This window comes from Melanostigma gelatinosum (genome assembly GCF_949748355.1).
Source record: "Melanostigma gelatinosum genome assembly, chromosome: 13".
NCBI lineage: Eukaryota > Metazoa > Chordata > Actinopteri > Perciformes > Zoarcidae > Melanostigma > Melanostigma gelatinosum.
This window is the reverse complement of record NC_136646.1, coordinates 23433563-23455299: the sequence shown is the minus strand read 5'-3', so window position 1 is coordinate 23455299 and position 21737 is coordinate 23433563. Positions and strand designations below refer to the sequence as shown.

Below are 21737 nucleotides of genomic sequence, written 5' to 3'. Positions count from 1 at the left end.
TCCAATAGTCTAATAAATAATGGGGACTAGTTAACGCTGCGCAGTGATCTGTCACTCAAGTGTTTCTGTGGGTGGTGTGAGCATGCGCGACTACAGCGGCAGAATATGTAACAACAATAATTACATTAAAGCGTGCTGACTGAGGATGCTCGCACATATTGGTCATTAAATATTACAATAATAAAGTAATTATTAGTTGTGATAATCAAAAGTAAAATCCACTCCCCGTCCTCTCATGTGCTTGTTAAAATGTAACCAACAGCACCTGAATGCACCACAGGGCTGCAGCGCCCCCTGATGGCGGAACGAGAGACGTTCAGGGCGGCTGGGAAAACAAACCGAAAGCGTGAACAGTGACTTCACAGCACAGATCGTCGACTGGAGGTGAGTTCTACAGCTTTTTAATGAATAACTAAAAACATAGCCACGTTTAGTCCAACACATTAAAACAACGATAACATGAAAGTCTTCAAATTCTACAAGTCTCGTTGGTCGTGACGTATCTAAAGTTATTCTGACGTATTTAAAGACTGTCTTAAGAGGTGTGAGCCGGTTTGTTGATCTGGAAGTACGGCCTAAAATGTATCTTTATTAGTTTATAGTTTGACGGTCTTTTTTTCCTTATTGACGCACGTGTTAAGTACATTTATTACACGGACTTTGACTGACAGCATGCAACAACTAATATGTTTTGATTTATTCCAGTTTACTTTCACTATGTCTTCAGATGAGGTGAGACGTCATTTTGTTTCTTCAAGTCTTCATGTTGTTGTTCTTCCTTGTTGTTAAAGAAACATGTTACACCAGATAATTTACCAGATGTATCTGTAATCTTCCTGTTATATACTTTATGTTTTATCACATTGTTGCAATCAGAGGTGGAAGAAGTTATTGCTCAGAAATAATACGATAAAAGCGTTCGAGGTACTACAGTGTAGAAATACTTTGTTACAAGTGAAAGTACAAAAGGATTATCTTGAAAATATACTTAAAAGTGAAAGTACTCATTGTGCCGATTGGCCCAATTTCACAAAGTATATTTTATTGAACACATATTGATGCATTAATGTGTCCATCACTTTATTGTTGCAGCTCATGAAGGTGGAGTCAATTTAAATTACTTTTTATACTGCTGGGTCATAAAAAGTGTAAAATGGAATCAAATTAAAATACTCAAGTAACGTACAAGTACATCCAAACTGTACTTAAGCACAGTACTATAATACTACTTTCACTTGTAAGATTATTACTAACATGTCTACTTCTCTGCATTATACACTCTGGGTCTTGTTGGATCATTAACATTTATATTTATTTATATATCTGTTTTATTTCTTTGTGTTTCAGGACTTCTCTTTGGTGATGGACGACCAGAAGCCGTCCAAGGACAGCTTGCAGCAAATCAAGGCTTCAATCACCAACTACAAGGTGCACTGAAGCTCATCAGAGTAGTTTAGTGTTCCAATATTAAACAGATTATACTTACACAGTTACACTTATATATGAAAACAGAATGTACAGATTTAGAAAAAGAAATATCTGACATTTAAATTAAGTATTGATTTTTATGTGTACGAGATGTAACTCACACGGATAAAAAAATATCTAAATGCCATATTTTACACAAGTTTATTGTCATAACAAAAGGCACTCTTGACATAAAAATCCCAAATTATTATATACATGGTAATGTATGTACACAATGTAATATGGATTTGAGGACGTAGTATGAATATAATCTGTGTGATTAAATTTAAATGATGTCGAAGTGACACTGTACCACTCTGTGAAACATGCTGAAAGTCAACGCCCAATAATTGTAAAGTTATTGTACAACGGACAAGAAACAGAACGCCACAAAGACGAGATGTTAGTGAACGCAGCTTGTGTGTCCACAGAAAAGACATGAACAGCTGATCCAGGAGCAGCAGGAGCTGGCCGCCAGCAGAGACGACCAGCGAGACATGACTCAGAATTGCAAGCAGCGCTCCGACAAACTGATCCAGGATCTGAAAGAGTACCAGCGCTCATACGAAGAGCAGATCGACAATGAAAAGGTATGGAGGACGTTCCTCTGAAAGGAATAAATGTTGTTTTAGGAATTTTTAACTTGAGGATTTTCTAAGCTACAGTCGGAACTTTGATAAACAATCATAACCTTTTGTCATATTTGCTCAAACTGTCACTGTATCCTGACAGTAGTACATCATAAATCAGGTGCTCCTGATGGTACTTGAACTATTCTATCAAAAGAAAAGCAGCCAATCAGAGCCGAGGAGTCTGTAAAGCTGCTGTCGATCACTGCTCACACTAACGAGGCAGAGCTGATGAAATATGAATCGGTATTTAGTTACTGCATTGCCTGATTCTCACCTCAAATGTTCTCACAAACATATTGAAGTTGCTGTTTAGCTTTCAAACTGACACTTTCTTCTTCGCTTCCTAGTTTGACAGTTTGCTCGTGACAAGCTTCACAAGTCGTGATTGACAGCTGCATTAGAGACTGCTCGGCTCTGATTGGTTTATTTTTCTTTGGGTGTTTTGGAATCTTACATATGCCATAAGGAGCATTAAAATCAGGCAGAGGAACCTGTTTGTTTTCTCACAGATTATCTGTACACTGACAGTTTGAGCAAATATGAATAAAAGTTATTTGTATTAAAGTCACCGACTGTAGCTTTAAGGTGTCTTGAATCAGTTCAGGTGATGTAACTGTGGGACGTAAACATATAATAGAATCAATAATAGAATATAATAGAATGGGTTGAACGTTTGGCCTCGTCCCAGGTGTTTCCCGTCAGCTGTTAAAGTTAAAAACATGTGACGCTGATAAAGGTGAAACCAGAAGTGAGTCACATCTGGAAGTTTCAACCAACTGAGAAAAATACAAAAGCAGCCCAGAGATGAGCGAGACATCAATCTTCTTATCTTACTCTCTGTCAAAAAGCAAATTAGCAATTTCCTAAAATGTCGCTCTATAAACTGCCAAGTGTTTATTGTTCAAGAGCCGAATAACCAGAACAATTAAAATATCACAAACAATGAACAAATAAGCAAAAACAAATGTACCTGAAAGGTTTACCAGTGAAAAGTGTATTAATACTTTAAAACAATTACTTTCATCCAATTTTATGAAAGAGCAGCTTTAAGAACTGTTAAAACATGGTTAACAATGAAAAGAAGAAATGCATTATATAAAAGCAGTGAATACAAATATAAACATCAGAAAACGTACAATAAAAATACAATACAGGCCTTCGCTTAACAAACGTTCCTTTAAAATATGTGTGGCATTGATTGGAGGTTGCGTTCTACGTAGTTGTAGCTGAAGTGTTTCTGTCCTGCAGTCTCGGGTGATCTCGATGAAGCAGGAGGAGAGCGGGTTGATGGAGGAGATCCTGAGAATTGAGGAAGCTCTGAAGAAGGAAGAGGCCAAAAACGACCATCTGCAACAGCAGGCTGACGTACGTTTGTCCCACTTTAACCTGCAGCCGGTCTATCCCATGACCCTGTGTCAACCCGGCCCTTTTGGATTTCAGGTGTTCACTGCTGTACCCGAGAGGCCGGTGGTCTTCAGGGGCTCGACAGGAAGCAAAGCCGACATATTTGAAATGAAGCCTCGTGTAGTTTACCCGATGGAGGGCGGCACGGCACTGATTCGATTTGACGAGAAAGTCGGTGAGTTTGTCAGGAAGCTGTTTTTCATTCATCTGCATTCGTTGGAGGAAGAATCTGTGTGTTTGTTTGTAAGATTTTACCAAAAACGATTCATTTAAACGACCACAAACCAGTGTATGCACGTGACTGTGGGGCTTCTGGGAGGAACATATCTCTCTGAATGGGGAATACCGCCATGTTCTGTCATGCTGGACTGGTAGTAGCTGATGTTTCTCCCGTGTTCCTCCTGCCATCAGTGGCCGATAACATCCTGGACATTCAGAAGCACCGGGTGGCTCTGGGATCAGACTGCAGGATCACTGTGGAGGCCCGGCCAGTTCAGCTGATGCTGCCCAGGCTGGTGGAGGTACAACAGATACCCTCCTCACCGCCCCCTTCAGTGTGATCAGTGTCGGTATTAAGTGCCCGTCTGTCTGTCCTGCAGATCGACTCTGAGGTGAGTCCTCAGCACATATTGATCTCCAACCTGCCCAAGATGGATACAGACATGCTGCTGCCCAAGCTGGAGATCCACTTCTCCAAGAAAAGAAACGGCGGCGGCGAGGTGGACAAATGTGAACTGCTGCCTGACTCTGAGCATGTGGTTATCACCTTTGTGGAGAAAGACAGTGAGCAAGCTTCTGTTCTCTGTGTGTTTGTGATGGAGAATGTTATTTGTGGGGAATTCACTTTGGCGGTAATATTCAGAACAGTTGGAGACTACAGCTGATCGTAAAATATGAATCCACGTGTATTTTGAAACACTGTTGGTATTTAATGCATCATTTGTAGGATATGCCACTGAAGGAGAACTACTCCTTCCACTGCGGCTGGATGGAGCGTCTGTTTTAGTCTGAATCACAGCTGATGAAACTCTTTCTACCATCAGTTGCCAGAGGTTTGACAGAACAAGAGCACCATGAAGTGGAGCTCCAAAAGAAGAAGCACCGAGTCAGGGTGACTCCTTTTCTCAACGGAAAGATTACAAACTTAAAGGTGAGCGTTTGTTGGGAGAGGAGAAGCTCTGCACGATGTTCTCCTGTCACTTTCTTAAGAACATGCTGGAGTTGGAATAGTATTTCCTTTTTCCTTCCAGACCAAGATGGCGGTTTGTCCTCGGACGGTACTGCTGACGGGAATACCCAACGTCATGGAGCGGGAGGTCCTGCAGGATATGCTGGAAATCCACTTCCAGAAAAGCGGCAATGGCGGAGGAGAGATCGAAGACTTCCTCTACAACCCGCTGGGTCAGCACACCTCGGCCCTGTTCGAGGGCGTCGCCACAGCGCCAGAGGAGTGAGATGTTCTCTTATCACTGCTCAGGTTCAGATCATCTGATGTAAAGACGGGATCCATGCATCATCTCGTACTCTGTTTTATAACCTTTCTGATGAGTTTAAATAATTTAGTACAAAGTAATAACTAAATTATTTGTGTAAAACTGCCAGATGTATTTTTTCGAGAACAAAATCTCTCAACTCCTGTCGCTACTGTTTATCAATTCTGAGTTTTAAAACTTAAACTATATTCATACATAAAGGATTTAAATGGGATTTTTGTCTCGTTAATCAAATAGAAATCAATGCCAAATACAGTGATTATGATGTAATTATCTCATTGATCAACTTTTTGCAGCTTTACGTTCAAATGTAAATAGCCTGCTGTAACACATCACTTTGAGTGTAATTAAACTGTTGATAAATAATGAAACCAAAGACCAACTTGTTTTCTTCAGATTGGTGAAAAAATATCAACCTCACAGGAAATAGTTGATTTGCTTTGTTGTGGTGAGTTAGCTGAAGCTGAAGCAGCTTTCTAACCGCTAACAACTCGAGCAAGAAAATCTATTTATGCATTCCCCAAAATGCCTTCATATTGATAAAAAAAGACTTAATTTACGGTGAAAATTATTACGTTCAACTGAAACATTCAGAGTTAAACGCTTTGTGATAAGCGTTCATTTAGAAAATAATTCATATTTTTACAGCACAAAATTTTCATTTCTCAGCGCTTTACCATAAGCCATATTGTGACTTTTAATGATATTTATGACAGACTTTTTTTCATGTTATATTACACCATAAATGACTTGAGCTCAATAAAGAGCCCCAATAGTTAAACAATTCAATTACCAAAAGATACTGAGCTCAGATCAGCTTTATTGTAAAAACATTACAGCAGAGTAAAAGTAACATTTAAAACGACTACAGAGAACCCTGCTACCTCGCCTAGTGCTCACACAAATCAAACAGCAGCAGAAGGTCCAGAGAACAGGCCCAGGTCAGGCACTGAGACAGAAGAGAGGGACAGGAGTGTAGTATGTGTACAAATACAAATACATTCAAAGTAAGGGAAGGACATGAAGCCTAGAACACAGTAAAACACCGGTGACACAGTCAAATACCTCGGAAGACAATTCTAATTCCACATCAAGGTGAGGACAGATATCATTTAAAAACCTCTGAAATAAAAGCACACACAAATTAGTGTAACAGTCCTTCTACAGCGCGTCGTCCGATCGTCAGACATTCGTAATCTCAAAACCAACAAACCGGAGTCGACCGGAAACAAGGTCAGTGCAAACGGTGGCATCAAAGTGACGTTGCCCCGGTAACAGCAATACTCTCTCAGATCATTATGTACACGACAGCAACACAACATCATCTTATGTTGCAAATACTCCTCACACGTAACAGTTAAAGGTTTTAGAGAAAACAGAGGTTATTGTTTATATCAGTTTTTGATACACTTGAGAAACAGCACGGACAGATTGCGAGCTGCCAAGAGGTTAACCGTCCTAAACACGGATTATATAGAGACTTTAAATTTCCAAATATTACAGATGATTAAAATGTCAGTTTGTGCATTTTATATTGTTAATGATGTTTGTGCTATTAACTATACGCACTGTCCTCACAAGGCGATAATCAGAGTTATGAGGACAAACACATGAATGGAGTGTATTCTTTTTGCAAAATTGACCCAAATAGTTTAGAGATTTGGATGTGTCAGAGTTAAGTGCCAGGTGAAAACATTGCATATCGTTGTCATTATTGCTTCCCAAAGCCAGCTGTTGCATTCAAACCACCAACCGTAGTCCTATGAGAGTCCACGCAGAAAAGAAACGGGGGAAAGTTGTCCGAGAAGACGGGGAGAGAAGCTTCCGTCTCCTCGGTTGGTGGGTGAGCAGGAGTTCATGAGTGGATTCAGAGTGGGTGGAGGGAGGGGAGGGGGGCTGCTGGTCTCCAAACTGGAATCATGATACAACTGGCATGTCCAACACAGCCGTTAAACGACCAGCGGTGCCCATTCGCTTGCTTTGCGTCCGTACTGGGTGAAGAAAAAGGGAACAAGAGCAAAAAATGAACGTGCAAGATACGTGTTATTTATTGCTTTTGTGGATGTAAAAAGTTTAGACTACTCTTTCAGAATTTGAAAGAGAAAGATGTATCTGCCCTATCAAGTTAAATTACGAGTTAGTTCGTTATTTCTGGATGTTTTTCTAACGGTTCCATTTCGCTGCCACCAGGAGGCGCCAACCTGCAGGTTCACCTTCAAGGATCTGTCGCATTCTGTGTGAAGTGCTCTGACCTGAATATCAGCCAGCTCTTTGAGGAACCGCATTGCCAGGTCCGGCCCGTTCTGCATGGTGGGGATCTGATAAGTCTGAGAGGGGAAGAGACATGTTCGTCCTTTAGACCATCCCGTTGCTCACAATCAGTGCGTTTACACACTTAATCAGATTACAGTAAACTCAACTGTTAAATGTCATTATGTTGATTACTGAGACAGATAGATAGATAGACACACACACTATGTAGCAAAATGGGACTACAATCTGAATTTCGTTGTGCAACCCTGATGTAAAATGACAAATAAACAGCTTTTAACCGTGTATACGAGGTTTACAGTAACCGGGTTAGAGGTTAGAACGAGCACATCGGGAGAACAGAATGGGATTTTATTACAACAGTTGATGTAGAAAAATATCAAATCTGCAAAGAGGACATGAGAAGGACACGACAGAGGGTGAACCTACCTTTCCTCCGTAGAAGAGGCTGCCGACGGGACACACGACGCAGGCCGTCCCAGCTCCAAACACCTCCAGGACCTTCCCGGCATCCAGAGCCCCCAGCAGCTCCTGCATGCCCATCGTGCGCTCCGTCACCTTAAACTCACCCTAACAGAGACACGCAGGAAGCAGTGAACAGCAGGTTTAAGGATCTGCTGCAGAGCTTTTACACCGTATGACCGTTTGCATCACTGGTTGAATTGGTTCAGAGAGCTGTGAGCATTTCATTTATCTTTGATGTATAAAAAGATTAAATAATTCACGAGTTATGACCAAAAATCTGAGACTCAAATTGACAAATTTTGTATTTTTTGTTCTTTGACTTGATCATGTTGTGAGCCCTCAGATTGATCTTTAAACCTGTGGATGTCCCAAGTGGAAATAACTGATTGCACAGTTTATTAAATAAGAATAAAAACTTTTTTTATTGCCTTGAGTACCATCTATAAGGATTTGGAGACACCAGGTGCAGCCAACACCAAAGAGCTCCAAAGAGCTCCAAAGAGCTCCCTGGCTTCTGAGTTGTTGTTCTAAAAGCACTTCAATGTGAGAAAAACTTTGCGCGTACGAATTTGAGGAGCAGAGAAATGTAATTTAGAAATGTAATTTATTTAAATGTGACATGAAACACGATGTGCCGTTGAGGTCTGTGTGACGGTCTGTTTGGTCTCCTCTCTGGCGGTCTTACCCAGGTTCTGGCCAAGTCCAGCAGAGACTGCCTGGTGACTCCTGGGAGAATGATGCCATCCAGAGGAGGCGTAAACAGCTCTTTCTCTGCGGGCACACAAACAGTTTTATCTTTATTAAAACCACAATGTATTTGAATCTACTAATCGAGTGCAGTATGTCAACACAAAAACCCCTCGGGAGCATGACAGAGACGGACAAGAGACCGACCTCCTTTCTCATTGGTCCAGTAGATGAAGAGGTTCATGGTGCCGACCTCTGTGATCTGCTCCTGCTCTCCATACAGCCACAGCACCTGCTGACAGCCTCGCTTCACGGCCTCGCTCTGCACCGCTATCGTGGCGCCGTAGTTACTGGAGAGAGTTCAAACAAAGCCAGACCGGCATGAAGACACGCCCACTTCCAGAAGTCATCTCGGTGTTTGCTTTGATTACTAGATGTACAATTACTAGAGTATACTGTACGTACTTCCTGAATCTCAAAGGCTGCGATACACCGAGCGGCACGTTGGTTGCTTGAACGTGACATTTTCTTACACAGGGAATTTCCAAAATATCTTAGTTATCTTCAGAAGAAGATATCTAAATTCTCCTGAGATGTTTTACTGTTTCAAGCAAATGGAGACAGAAGTGGTTTTTTTTTGCTACTTTATGACAACGAGCCAACAGACAACAGGTGTTTGAGCCGATAAGGACAAATGATAAACGTCTCCATTGTGAAGAACGGAGTGGAAACATTTCAGCCGATTACTATGATCTCAAGAGGTTAAGAAGACAATAACCTGGACTGCACTGAAACCTCCTCGTACAAATAAAAACAGAGCCGCACATTTCATCGTGTTCTGACTGAACATTCTGATGAACAGGTGGTACTGCCATGACGTCTGGAAACATGATATCCTTCTGACTGCAAGGACTTCAATGAACAATGAACACTGAACCTCACCGTTAAGACTCAAGTGATGAGTCACTTAGATGAGGAAATCAGTCAGTTTTTTACTCTTTCACAACATTTAGGCTGCACTAAAATATGAAAAATGTACATGATGACGACGTACTATACTATGACTCTTGATGAAATATTCATCAAATAAAACAAATATACTATTAATACTATATATGTATTATTATTGTCGATTATTACTGGGTCTATCAGCTGACAACAGCTTGAAACATGAAGTAAATGAAAAAGCTCCTGAAATAGATCGAATGTTTGAAAATGAACACACAATGAATAAACGTGAGAACATGATCGCATACAGAGCGACGGCTGTCACACGACTGCTGCTGATGAATCCGACCCGATAGCTGAAGTGAGAGCAGATTTCATAGGTTTAGTGAGTCGAGTTGCTGCTTGTCAGTTGCGTTACGTAATCCCACTTCAGCTGAGCAGACTCGAGAGGAAGCAGGCCTGTGATTAGCGGCTGTGTGGAATGAGCGGAGATCAAGAGTCTCCGGCTGTGGAATAGTTTGTGTCTGCCGCCTGTAAAGCTCAAACTGTATCTTAGTGTCTCTTTGCACTCGTTTATCCTCATTCCTTTTATTTCTGATCCATGTTGCTCCATGCCGTCGATCCAAACTCTTTGTCAGAGACATCCGTGATGACATTTAACGCCGGAACTTTTCCTGCTTCTTCAAGACAGCAAGTCCGTCTTGAAGAAGCTCCATTGTTTCTCCATTTCTTGTTTCTCGGCACAGATCTGACCACAACACCAGCCGGCTCTGTGGCAGGCTTCTCTTCACCTCGTGAGCACTGATTCACTGCTGAATACAGAACACAGCGGAGGTGTGGAGCACGTTAGAGACTTCACCCAGCCGTGCCAGGGTTATGAAGCACATTAGAATAGAACCGATGTACTCGTTATGACGCTTTGATTGTGCAAAACACTGTTTTCTTATTCTTCTTCAATTCAAATTGCAGTTTTGTAACTGAATCACAGGCAACCAGCTGACGATGAACAACCCCTCATTCAGACAGACTAATTCCCTCTGAAGTGACGAATGATTTCAGAGAGTCACAGTCTTCAGTTCTCTTATGTTGGAATATTCACCATGACCTAAAGTGAGCTACCGTACGAGTCCCATACAGATACTCACACCGTCTCACTCCATCACAACGTTACCGGTCTCAGCTACCATTGGATGGAAATAGTTTGTGTAAACCAACATTACCGCTTACACTCAATTAAAAAACTTCCAGTATTATTGTGTTTGTCGGAGCAAACATTTAGACTTGTCACAGCAGGAGCATCTCCAGCATATGAACCTCAATGTTGCATCGATCCACCCGTTTGACGAGCTATACTCAGTCATCATCTGAGGGAGTTTAGGGGCGTCGACCCAACGCCTTCTGTTGCTACTACAGATGAGTCAGGCTGAAAACAAAGAGCTGATTGTGACTCTGGACAACCAGACTTTACGATGTGGCTCAGCGGGTCTATGGGTGGCGTGCTTTTAATAATCATAACATGTATCTACAGGGTAACTTACCAAGATACTAGGGCTGCACATTAATCACGAGCACAGTTTCAGCTTCCTACGAATAAATGAAGATGTTCATCTGCGATATTGACGTTTAAAATGTGTGCTTCACTCACAGACAACTCATCTGCATATCAAATCAACCGCTTCCTCGACAAACAGCCAACTACCTGGGGGCAATCAACATGTTTTGGCTTTGATCATAGGGAACCATCACGCCGCTACACAGACACCCTGCAGCTCGTAAAAAACATTCCAGTAAAAGAATAGTCCAGAGCAGAAGAACAGAAGGTGACGTATTACTCGTTTTCATGAAGAAAACACTTATTTCAAGTCTTATTTTGATGCAAAGTTGCGTTAATCAGCACAAATGTGCAATAAAAAAATCTTAAAATCAATGAATAATCGTGATACATTATCGTGATCTCAATATTGATAAAAAAGAAATAAATCATGATCAGCATTTTGAAGAGACGCACAACTCACCCTCCCATCTTATAGGCCCCGACGCCTCCTTTCCAGGCCCTGACGAATGAAGGGTCCGCCAGCAGGGACACGGGGCTGAAGGACCCCGTGGCGAAGTACGGTCCCACTGGGCTGACGATGACGAAGAGCATCGCTTCTCCTGGAGGAGACACGCCGAGCGACGGCTGGAGGAGGAAGAGGAGAGGATGAGGTTATCAGGACTGTAAGCGGACCACCAGCTCATCACATCACTTCAGCTGAGGCGGGACCCTCAGATATCCAGGGGTTAAAGCTCACCTCAGTTCCTATGAAGGTGGGCCTGATGTAGAGGCTGGCGTTCTGGGAGAAGGGGACCCACTCCTGCTCGAGCTCCACCAGCTTCTTGATGCACTCGAGCAGTTCACCTTTATCATACAGCTGCAAAGAAAACAAGACGAGGACATCAACGGTCAAATCACCACTGAACAGTGAGATCAATAGAATTATATCACGTTTCACCACAATTCTAGTGATTTTTTAATGAATGTTCGTAAATGTTGGAGTGTTGTGCCTTTATTAAACAAATACCCTCCCTCTAAATATGAAACATATCTGTAATATCCGTGCATACCTTTTATCTAAGACAATTAAACCAACCACCCATTAGATGTAGAATATTTAGTTTGTAGTTTTTAGCTTCATTAGAAAGTGAAGTGTGTTGACGTGGTTGATTCACAGCATCCTCGTCAGTGTACGGATATATATATATATATATATATATATATATATATATATATATATATATATATATATATATATATATATGAGTATTATTATTTTATCCACAGGGCGTAACGAAAGCATAGGGAAGTGCAGGCATAGAGTATAAGCAAAAAACAGAGGTGAAGAGTTTAGTAGCTTTCCATTACACGTGTTCACAATACATCATTCATTCATTGTGAAACATAAAAATACTTTTTCCTTCCTTGTAGCACAAAGCACAGACTGGAATCCCGACCATGTGGCAGAGGTCCATCATGTCACTCAGTTTCCATTGTGTCCTGAACTCCTGATGCAGTATGAACTCTTGTATCAGGGAGTTGTTGTTCTACAGCATTCAGCCTAAACTGGGCCTGCTGCCACGCAGCCACGTAACAGAGCGGGTCACCAGCTCCAGGGTGTCCGCCTGCACAGGACTTAAGGCGCATTCAGAGCAGTTGGGAATGTGGCAGCAGGCGACAGAAGGAGAAGTCCAGTTTTACACGTCACACAACAGTCAGCGCTGTCGTGGTCCACAACTATTTTGAGAAATTGGAAACCAATTCTTGTTCTGTGGTAAAGAACTTTTTTAACACATTTTGATGTTCGATGGTGACTTTGGACTTTGAACGAGCAAAGCGGTTTTTGCCAGCGTGGCTTTCTCTGTTCTTTAAGTTCAGTTTACCAACCGGCACGTCTATATTTACGCCTCTCGTTGCTTCAGGTACCAGAGAGGAAATGCAATATCCAGATTACAGTTTGAGTAACAGCTTAAGAAGCTTAAGCTTAAGAACTAGAAAAACCTGTTAAAATGCACATACATCTGTCAAAATATAACCCGTTCATGACCTTCTCTGAAATGTGGTTATTAATCATTTACTGAGTTACGATGCGTGTGGAACAAAAAGAAGACCGAATAATTCTACCTGGTTCTAGGTGTTAAACGAGTTTAAAGAAATGTGTGATTTCAAGCATGTGACTGACACCGGGATGAAGCTTCACAGAGGGTTTCTGAAGGTTCATGAACTCACAGGAAGGCTGCTTCTTTCAGTGCTCCGATGCATCCTCTCCATGTTCAGCATGGGTCTGAACAGGCGGATGTGGTTGTCCGCTCCACGGAATGCCTTCATGCCTTCAAACAGCTGGAGAGAAGACAGACAGAAACACATCAGACTGTTAATATTCACCCGATATCATGCGGATTGCTCCTCAACAACCTGCACAGAAAGTCTCTTTGCCTATTTTATCCATTTGACATTTTTTGTCATTTAATAAATTTGTTTTTAAGGTCAACGTCCCTCCATGTTCCCCTGCTACTGAATGATTGTAGTGAATTCTAAGTGTGGGTAGTTACAAACCCAAAATTCAATTGAAAAAGTTGATAGCACAAAGTAATCTCTCGGTGGTCTAGCTGCTGCTTGAGAGACCTTTCTAACCTTGATGAGTCTATAATTATAAAGAGACGACAAAGCAGATTACAGAAACAATACATCTGAATGAAGTATCAGCCATACGCAGTGTTTGGATAAAAAGACTCAATGAAACCGTGATGAACAACACGAGCGCTCTACTCACCTCTATGGAGTAGTGCAGGGCAGAGCTGGCCGGGTGCAGCGACAGGTTCTGGAAAGGTTTGATCCGAGGCGCCTCCCAGCCGCCCTTCACCGACCAGTTGATGGTCAACATGTGGTCGGTGAACTGTTTGCCGAACACCAAGGCGGAGGGGTCGGGCTTCGGCTTGCATACTGCGTTGCGTTCGATGACGAGGTCCGATGCCTGAGGTGGAGACGGACAAGCGAGCCGGAGACGGGCGGAGAAAAAAAAGAGGAAGAAGACGGGACAAGAGCAGAGCGAGCGACGACAGCGATTGTTTTTTTAAATCGAGGTTATTGACAGAGCATGCTTTAATGGGACAATTAGTTGAGCGTTATACAGAGTCAGCAGACTTATCTGGTCAATTAGACACAATTAATTCAATTAGACTGAATTAAATGACGACAACAGGTAGACAGTAAGGAAAAGACAGAAAGGGGAAAAGACATTTTTTTTAATTCTAGGCAAGTTTAAGAAAGACAAATCCGTCTTTTGAGAAATGTTGCTTCCTACTTCCTGGAACGAGCTGTAACACTTTGTGCTCAGACACGTAGAAGGCACGCCAGAGTGTAACTCAAGCCGGAGGCCTCACCCGGTGGGAGCGAAGGTTCACGGTTTCCTCTTTACCTTAAAGGAACTGGCGAACCGCAGTGAGCCAAAGGACAAGGGGAGAGCCTGAACAAGTCGTCCATGGAGTGCCTGCGAATCAAACACGACAAAACACTTTAACTTTATATATACACATCTTTTATCTAAGACAATTAAACCAACCACCCATTAGATGTAGAATATTTAGCTTCATTAGAAAGTGAATGGCGGACGTGTGTTGACGTGTGTTGATTCACAGCATCCTCTTCAGTGTACGGAGAAACAAAAAGAGTGGATTCCAGTAACAATACCCGGTGTAGTTATCACAGCAAGAGAAAAGAGATGTGTGTATATATATATATATATATATATATATATATATATATATATATATATATATATATATATATATATATATATATATATATATATATATATACACACTGGTGATCATACGTTTAAAGATTTTGCCAGTCAACTTTTTACAAGAAGATATATCGTCTTCCCAGGTGACAGCTATTCAGCCGGCCTTGGGGAATACAAAGGGACACCTTGTCATGACATTGTGTGTGTGTGTGTGACTCAACATGCAGCTAGTCACGTGTGTGTGTGTGTGTGTGTATAGGAAACAGCCGGTGTGAACTGCCGTAATTAGAATCAGGCACAAATGCAGGCTACAAAATGAGGAATGCAAGGTGAGAAAGTATTTGCACGGATCCTGTGTGGGTCACAAAAGGTGGGATGAAAAATAATATCTGTTCTTAAGACCAAAAAAAAAGAAAGAAAAGAAGCCACAAACAACAACAACAACAACAATAATAACAATAACTAATAATAATAATAATGGCTAAACAGTGCAGCTACAGCAAGAAAAGCAAGTTCATGCCAGTTCTAGTTTTACTGGGATTGTAATCTGTGGTACTCTGCCTGAATGTGTGACGGCAGTAGTTCCTGTCATGGTAGGTAATGCAGTTAAAATGAAAATAATAACAATAAAGTATATTTGGCTGAATTGTCAACACATAATTGATACTTTAGAAATGCTCACATCATGAGCCCATGTGTGCGCACTTCGTTCAGTAGATGATGCAAGTCCTGTTATTTATATATAAATATATATTGCTGTGATGTTTGTGACATGCACGTAAATTTGATGCATGCGATTTGTAGTTTAGAATTTGGACCCGCGGTTTTCAATTCAACAAAAATAGAAAAGGTTAGTTAGCACGTGTGCCTGGTATAAACATTACACTAGGAGACAACAGCAACGCAAGTAACTCAATTAAAAAATGCGGATTGCACCGTAAAACCACGAGACAATAACATACACACACGTTAGTTATGCACCTGAACAGATGAAAGCAGCCTTAAACCAAAATCTGTTTATAATTCTGTCAATTCAATGAAAGTTTACTGATGACGTAGTTTACAAACAGATAAGTGACTCTGTATCTTACTGTCCACCAAACCCACAGAAGGAAGTTGATAAACTATGTAACGTTTGGTAACTTGTGTCATATTTTTATGAATTAAAGTCAAATTTGCTCCGTTGACGTCAGACGAATTCGTCTTCGCACCATACAGATTAACAGAAAGCGTTGCGTTTTGTTTAACGAGGCGTTGTGTTTTGCCGGTAAACAAAACGGTTTAAAATGTCCACTTTTTCGCACGCAGTTCGGTTTGATGACCTTTTTCTCTGCAGCAACGTTTTGACCACCGCCGGTGCCGGCGGGACACACGCGCCGGTGAGTGCAAAGCAAACGAAGGCGACGGATTTGTTCGCTTTATGGATCATTATCTGCGTCCTTATCGCTCATTTAGGTGAACCATTTACCCAGACAGTCAATGTAAACAGGTCATAAACAGCACGGAGAAGTCGGTCAGTGAACTCACCGTTCGGAGGGCTGCCATCTCCGCTACGTAAGGATGATGTGTTCGTGTGGAAACAGAGACAACAGTTCAAAGTCAACTTCAGTTCCGCTTTGAAATACGAGACGCTTGTTGGCTGTTGGGCTCGGATGAATCCAGAAACCTCCCACAAATAAACTACTCGTCGGTACATTCATTATTTTAACTTGTCACTGAGCTGCTTCAGAAACTCTTTTAAACGGTTTGTGACTGCGTGTGATTTTTTTCTTTTTTTTTCTGGGTTGATCATTAAACATCCCGCTTACTGTTCACCAAGACGTCAGTAAAAGAAGAAAAAATAAAGCCAAACAAATAAATTATTTTTATTATTTGTAATAACCGGTTTCATTCAATTACGTCATCGAGGGCGTGACAAAGCGTAGCATCTGATTGGCGGAGAGCAGCAGGCTTATAAAACAGGTTTGTTTGAGGACACACAGGTTGACGCTGATTGGTCGGTTGGGGGAGGAGGGGTGCATGTCTGGTTACACGTTTAAGATATCTCACCTCAGCAAGACTATTTGCATGAACGACAAGTTACTTTTTTATCTTATACTTTTTATTGTGTTTGTCTCTTTCAGTTAATATCTATTTCTAAAGAGCACTTACTACAAGCTCAAAGCATGACAGACCATTCAGACATAGTTCTCTCAGACACCTGAATCAAGCCTTTGTGACAGTAGATTAGAACATCAGTGAATGTATAATCTGCATTTAACCAGTTAAACAAGCTGTTCCACGCCCACGTGGAGACCAAGACAAGTCAAGTTTATTTATATATTGCACAATTAATAGGCCGATAGAGTCCATGTGCGATAGAGATAGGAGACCGTGACTTGTTGACCTCACTGTGTATTCAGTGAGGACAGTCAGGAAGAGATCTGACTCTTGACGCCGTAGTCGAGTTCAGCTCCTCCGCTGACCACCAGGTCGATCCCGGTGCAGAAGGTAGCGTCAGCAGCCAGATACAAGGCAGCCAGTCCGCACTCAGCCGTGGTCCCCATGCGACCCAGCAGCTGTTTGAGAAGCCAACGTGTCAATTCTCCTCGTTTCTCTGCAGCTGAACAGAACTGAGGGGAACCTCTCTTTAATATTATTGTGCTGCATTTTTCTTACTCACATTACTCTGTTAAATGCTGCTGAAAAACAATTCTTAATGGACCAGAAGACAGGATTTCAGTTTAACAAGAGCTCCCAGATATTTTCTTACACTTTCCAGGATCAAAGTCTTGTTGTCCTATTCCCAAACCTCCCACGACCTCATAAAGATCCCTTCCAGACCTCTTTAGCTCAGAGTAGGAACCCTTGGTTCCACTGTGAGAACTTGCCTGATGGGTTTCTGCCATTTTAATGGTCGCTGCAGCATCTGGTGTCTGTCCTGCTAGTGTCTTCCACAGAGGCGTCAGCACGTTACCTGGAGAGATGCTGCAACACACGGCAGACAGTAGCATCAGGTGAGAGTGGCTGCTGTCAGATTTATAGTCAGTTAAATATTTTGCTGCAGAGACTTCCCTTATAAGAGACTATTATATGAATGAAGTAGTGGATGATTTATATCATTAACATCTTGAAATGGTTGATGAATCAGTCAGTGGGAAGAAAAGTAATCAGTTAACCTGCAAACCCTGCAGCACTCTGTCGACCTTTTAAAAATTGACATCATAAACATTCTAAATGGGCAACGTTGCATTTCCTGTTTGTAAATGCAGTAGCTGACAGGGTCCAGAAACAGGGACCACGCTGGTGCCTCCCCATCCATTGTAGCATCATTTCTCCTTAAACATTCAAACCATGTGTACTCTTGTTTCAGCAGATCATAGTTCATCTGAGACACTCTGCAGCTTGTCTCACCTGTTCACTCTCACATTGTAGACGCTCTCATCCACGGCCATCGCCTTTGTCATGGAGGTGATCGCCCCCTTGTGGAGAAAAAGAGCGCATGCCAAATGATTTCTGTCTCTTGAACTGATATTTAAGGAACATTGACAAGTGTTGCGTGAGGATGATCTCACTCACCTTGGTGGCGACATATGGTGCAGCATATCTTTGACCGATGGTCGCCACCAGACTGGATATATTGATGATGTTTCCATGACGCTGTCGTAGGTATGGCAGAGCATACTGAAGAGAGAGTGAGACCCATTAAATCACTTCAAAGATCCTACATGCATACATGTGTGTCTCTGGGTGTGTGAGGGAGGTCACAGGAAGCAAGGAAAGGTCATGATAATTAATGTTTTTATTTGGAACTGATGAGTTGAACATGAAATTCAGTCACTACTGAATACTTGATGTTGGCATTGAATTCAAACCGCTGAGATATTTGACTGAAGATCTGATTTATCTGAATCTATGAGGTTTGAATTTCCATCCCTCACTTCATTTGTTCATGTTTTACATTTTTCTGTTGAATTTTGGTTGCTGAATTTTAGAAAATCCAATTAAAATCAGCTGTGGTTTTGAGTCGATTTACAGTTTTAGATCTAAATAGGACCAATTGAATCTGAGCAATTTTTCCAACATTTGACTCATACAATCTGAATTTGTAAACCCTAAAATAAATAAATAAAAACAATAAAAACTAAATACTTACTAACTTCAGATCACATACATTAAGATAAATGTTTAAATATTTTAAATACACTCCCTCCTTCGCTTGCTGTCGTCTCTTGTGTCATCTTTTTTATTATTACCATTAAAAATAACAAAAATATTAAAGTATTCGGTTGTGATCAAATGTCCTAATTCAGTTTCTTTTAAGAGTTAAATCCTTACAGCCCTGCTTTGCTTCCCTATAAGTCAGCATAAATTATCTTTTTAAGTCATTTTAAGAAAGTTTTGCACAAGTTGGAGACGTTACTTTAGAAGCCAAGAAGTAGTTGATGAGGTTCAGATTCAGCAGATCCCTGAACTCCTCTGCCGTGGTGTCATCAGTGGGTTTGTGAGGTGGGTCTGCAGACAAACAAACACAAAAATAGATCAATTAAGCACGAAAGCATCTTCACAGCGTCATCATCACATCTGCTGGAGGAGAGCAGGAAGAGTGAGACTCACGCCACCCGGCGTTGTTGACCAGGCAGTCGATGTGTCCATAATGCTCCACTGTGACTGCCATCAATCTCTGTGGAGAGACGGTCACACCAGTTGCATTTGAACAAGAAACCAGTTGCTGACAAACCACAGAGAAGAGGCTTCACACGGCAGAGCAAACAGGAGCCCAAGCAAACACAGAACTGCCAGATGGGAAGTTTTACAAGCTGTTCATGGTGACGGATGAGGACAAAAAAATAGGTTTGAGCCTTGAGGTGAAGTCAGCTGACTAGCAGGACACACTGTCAGCCACGAGCCATGTGATCGTGTTCATAACTGTGAACAATAACACTAAAGTTGCACATTACCTTGATGTTGTCCTCTTTGGAGACATCACATGTGAGGAATTTGCAAGAGCCTGGTCCTGCTTTGTTTAACTCCGCCTCCAGAGCCTCACCTCCTTCACCTGTGACACAGATTTATGTTTTAGCTTTCAATGTCTTTCAGTACAACTCCTGTACTTAAGTACAATTTTGAAGTTGTTGTACTTTTACTATGTACTTCTACTTCTACACACCTACAATTACTAATTAATGTAAAAAACAACAAGACGCAGACAGTGCTTTACTATTAAATGAACCATGAGTACATACAGTTCTTCTAACATTTGCTACATTGACAAATGATAATATTAAGCAGAAATATCCAATAATACAATGTATTATGAATGCATTATTCATAATAACACTCTGGAATGAAACAGTGCTTCTGCATAATAAATACGTTTACTTTTGTACTATTTGTATATAATGTATATGTATGTATATAATGCAGGACTTTTAGGAAACCCAATGGAGTATTTTCAGACTTTGGTATTTCCTCTTTTACATAAAGATCTTCTTCTTCCACCACTTATTATAATAGTTGCACTCGATATTGACTTAGAATTTGATCGGGAAAAACCTAAATGTTCAGTTTACTGACCTATTGCACAAAACACCACTTTGGCTCCATTCTCCACTAAAAGAAAAAAGAAAAATCGAAATGTTCAGGTTGACACTTGTTGCAGTGATCACACACAAATCCACACTATAAATAACAATAATTACCAAACACTTTGACAATCCCTCTTCCAATCCCTTTCGACCCTCCGGTCACAATGACAACTTTGTTGTTGTATCGGAGCGACATGTCGGCTGCTTCTGATAATAAATGTCGGCCGGTGAACGCCCCTCACAGCTGCGCTGCCTGTTGACAGCACGCGACCAAGACCAGGAAGTATTTTCCACCCTAAATATTTCATGTGTAGGCTTCACAGCAGTATTTTTTGTTTTTGTTTTTATGTGTAGGCTTCACAGCAGTATGTTTCTATTACTCTTCAGTTCTTCAAATCATGGGATCTGCTTTGCTGCCTTCAGGTGCTGTTGGTAGTATTGGAAATCACAAAGTTCTCTCAAAAACTGTCAATAAAGTGGGAAAATGATCACCAGCTTAACACAAACACAACACAAAGTACAGCTGAGGTAGATGGGAATATGTTTCATGTTTTGAAATCGAAGTAGGCTGCAGGAACATTTTTTATTTTAACCAAGATGACAGTGTAGATGAAAAGTCAGACTACGTGAACACATTGACCAGGTGTTGCTAAAGGAAACATCAGGCGATTACCAAAGTCAGTAGGATTCATCCTCTTGGGACCACAAATATATGTTCAAATTTTAATGGCAATCCATTTTACAGTTGTTGAGATATTTCTGTCCAGACCAAAGAGGTGAATCTAACAACCCCTCAAACAACTGAACTAGAGTCGTTTTTCTTGCACGGCTAAAGAAATAATAATTCTCCAACATAAAACATCAACACATCAACGATTAGGCCAGCCTAAGATCCAAAAACCTGATGTTGATTCTTCTTCATACAAGTTAACAGCTGGATTTAGGACACTGGAATTTACTCATGGTGTTTGAACGCAACATTTGCAAAGTGCTTCCAGTTATGGGAATTGTAGTTTTACTGCACAAAGTCACAGTGTGGAAGGATTGCGAGACAATGGGGCCCTGAAAACAGACACGCAAAAGGCCCCAAAACCTCTCTTACAAGCAACACGTTTTGTCTCTTTGTAGTTGTTTTGTATCTTTATGTAGTTGTTTTGTATCTTTATGTAGTTGTTTTGTGTCTTTATGTAGTTGTTATGTATCTTTGTGTAGTTGTTATGTTATGTTATGCTCTTCCTTGTTGGTACGCGTCTCTTTGAGTACGATTTTGTAGTTTAAGGCCAGGGAGGCCCCTGACACTTTGGGCCCCTGGGCCTGTGCCACACAGAGATGCTTGAGAGTCCACTTCATGATGCGTCTAAAATAACCACAGACATCCAGATTTATATTTAATTCAAAATGACGGCTGTACTGGCAGGTCAAGTTTCATTTGCCATGTTTTAAATGTGTGGACAATTATGCACAAGCCAAGTAGCCAATTATTAAAGATAGATGATGAAAGCAAAGCTATGGAAGCATTTAGAG

At 41.2% G+C, this 21737-nt stretch overlaps 2 protein-coding genes across 3 annotated transcripts; one reads left to right on the top strand and one right to left on the bottom strand.

Moving 5' to 3' along the window:
- The first annotated feature begins 303 nt into the window (after positions 1-303).
- ifi35 (interferon-induced protein 35) lies at positions 304-5313 on the top strand. The gene is made up of 10 exons (XM_079281367.1): positions 304-384; positions 706-732; positions 1348-1428; positions 1899-2057; positions 3348-3464; positions 3540-3678; positions 3915-4024; positions 4103-4286; positions 4547-4653; positions 4754-5313. The coding sequence occupies exons 2-10, from the start codon at positions 718-720 to the stop codon at positions 4955-4957; spliced, it is 1116 nt and encodes a 371-aa protein (XP_079137493.1). The 5' UTR covers positions 304-384; positions 706-717; the 3' UTR covers positions 4958-5313.
- Positions 5314-5799: 486 nt separating this feature from the next.
- LOC306786534 (branched-chain-amino-acid aminotransferase, cytosolic-like) lies at positions 5800-20469 on the bottom strand. 2 transcript variants are annotated; one of them, XM_079281327.1, is made up of 18 exons: positions 20328-20469; positions 20203-20238; positions 19587-19684; positions 19243-19309; positions 19049-19140; positions 18205-18309; positions 18040-18107; positions 17517-17613; positions 14320-14391; positions 13675-13875; positions 13131-13241; positions 11659-11778; positions 11383-11546; positions 8627-8769; positions 8418-8503; positions 7697-7837; positions 7249-7323; positions 5800-6987 (listed from the first exon to the last, which is right to left on the bottom strand). In XM_079281327.1, exons 1-18 carry the CDS (start codon positions 20407-20409, stop codon positions 6946-6948), a joined length of 1800 nt encoding a protein of 599 aa, XP_079137453.1. In that variant the 5' UTR covers positions 20410-20469; the 3' UTR covers positions 5800-6945. The 2 variants fall into 2 exon arrangements, with proteins under 2 accessions (XP_079137453.1, XP_079137452.1); XM_079281326.1 differs by lacking the exons at positions 17517-17613; positions 18040-18107; positions 18205-18309; ... (3 more) ...; positions 20203-20238; positions 20328-20469 and adding an exon at positions 16174-16249.
- Positions 20470-21737: the final 1268 nt, after the last annotated feature.

Excerpts from the sequence above, each read along its gene's own strand:
- ifi35 (XM_079281367.1), top strand. Across the intron at positions 2,058-3,347 it reads AGCAGATCGACAATGAAAAG|TCTCGGGTGATCTCGATGAA; the intron begins GTATGGAGGACG and ends TCTGTCCTGCAG. Across the intron at positions 4,287-4,546 it reads CACCTTTGTGGAGAAAGACA|TTGCCAGAGGTTTGACAGAA; the intron begins GTGAGCAAGCTT and ends TTCTACCATCAG.
- LOC306786534 (XM_079281327.1), bottom strand. The coding sequence starts at position 20,409 with ATGTCGCTCCGATACAACAACAAAGTTGTCATTGTGACCGGAGGGTCG. Across the intron at positions 20,239-20,327 it reads AGGGATTGTCAAAGTGTTTG|TGGAGAATGGAGCCAAAGTG; the intron begins GTAATTATTGTT and ends TTTTTCTTTTAG. Across the intron at positions 8,770-11,382 it reads GGGGCCTATAAGATGGGAGG|TAACTACGGCGCCACGATAG; the intron begins GTGAGTTGTGCG and ends AACTCTCTCCAG.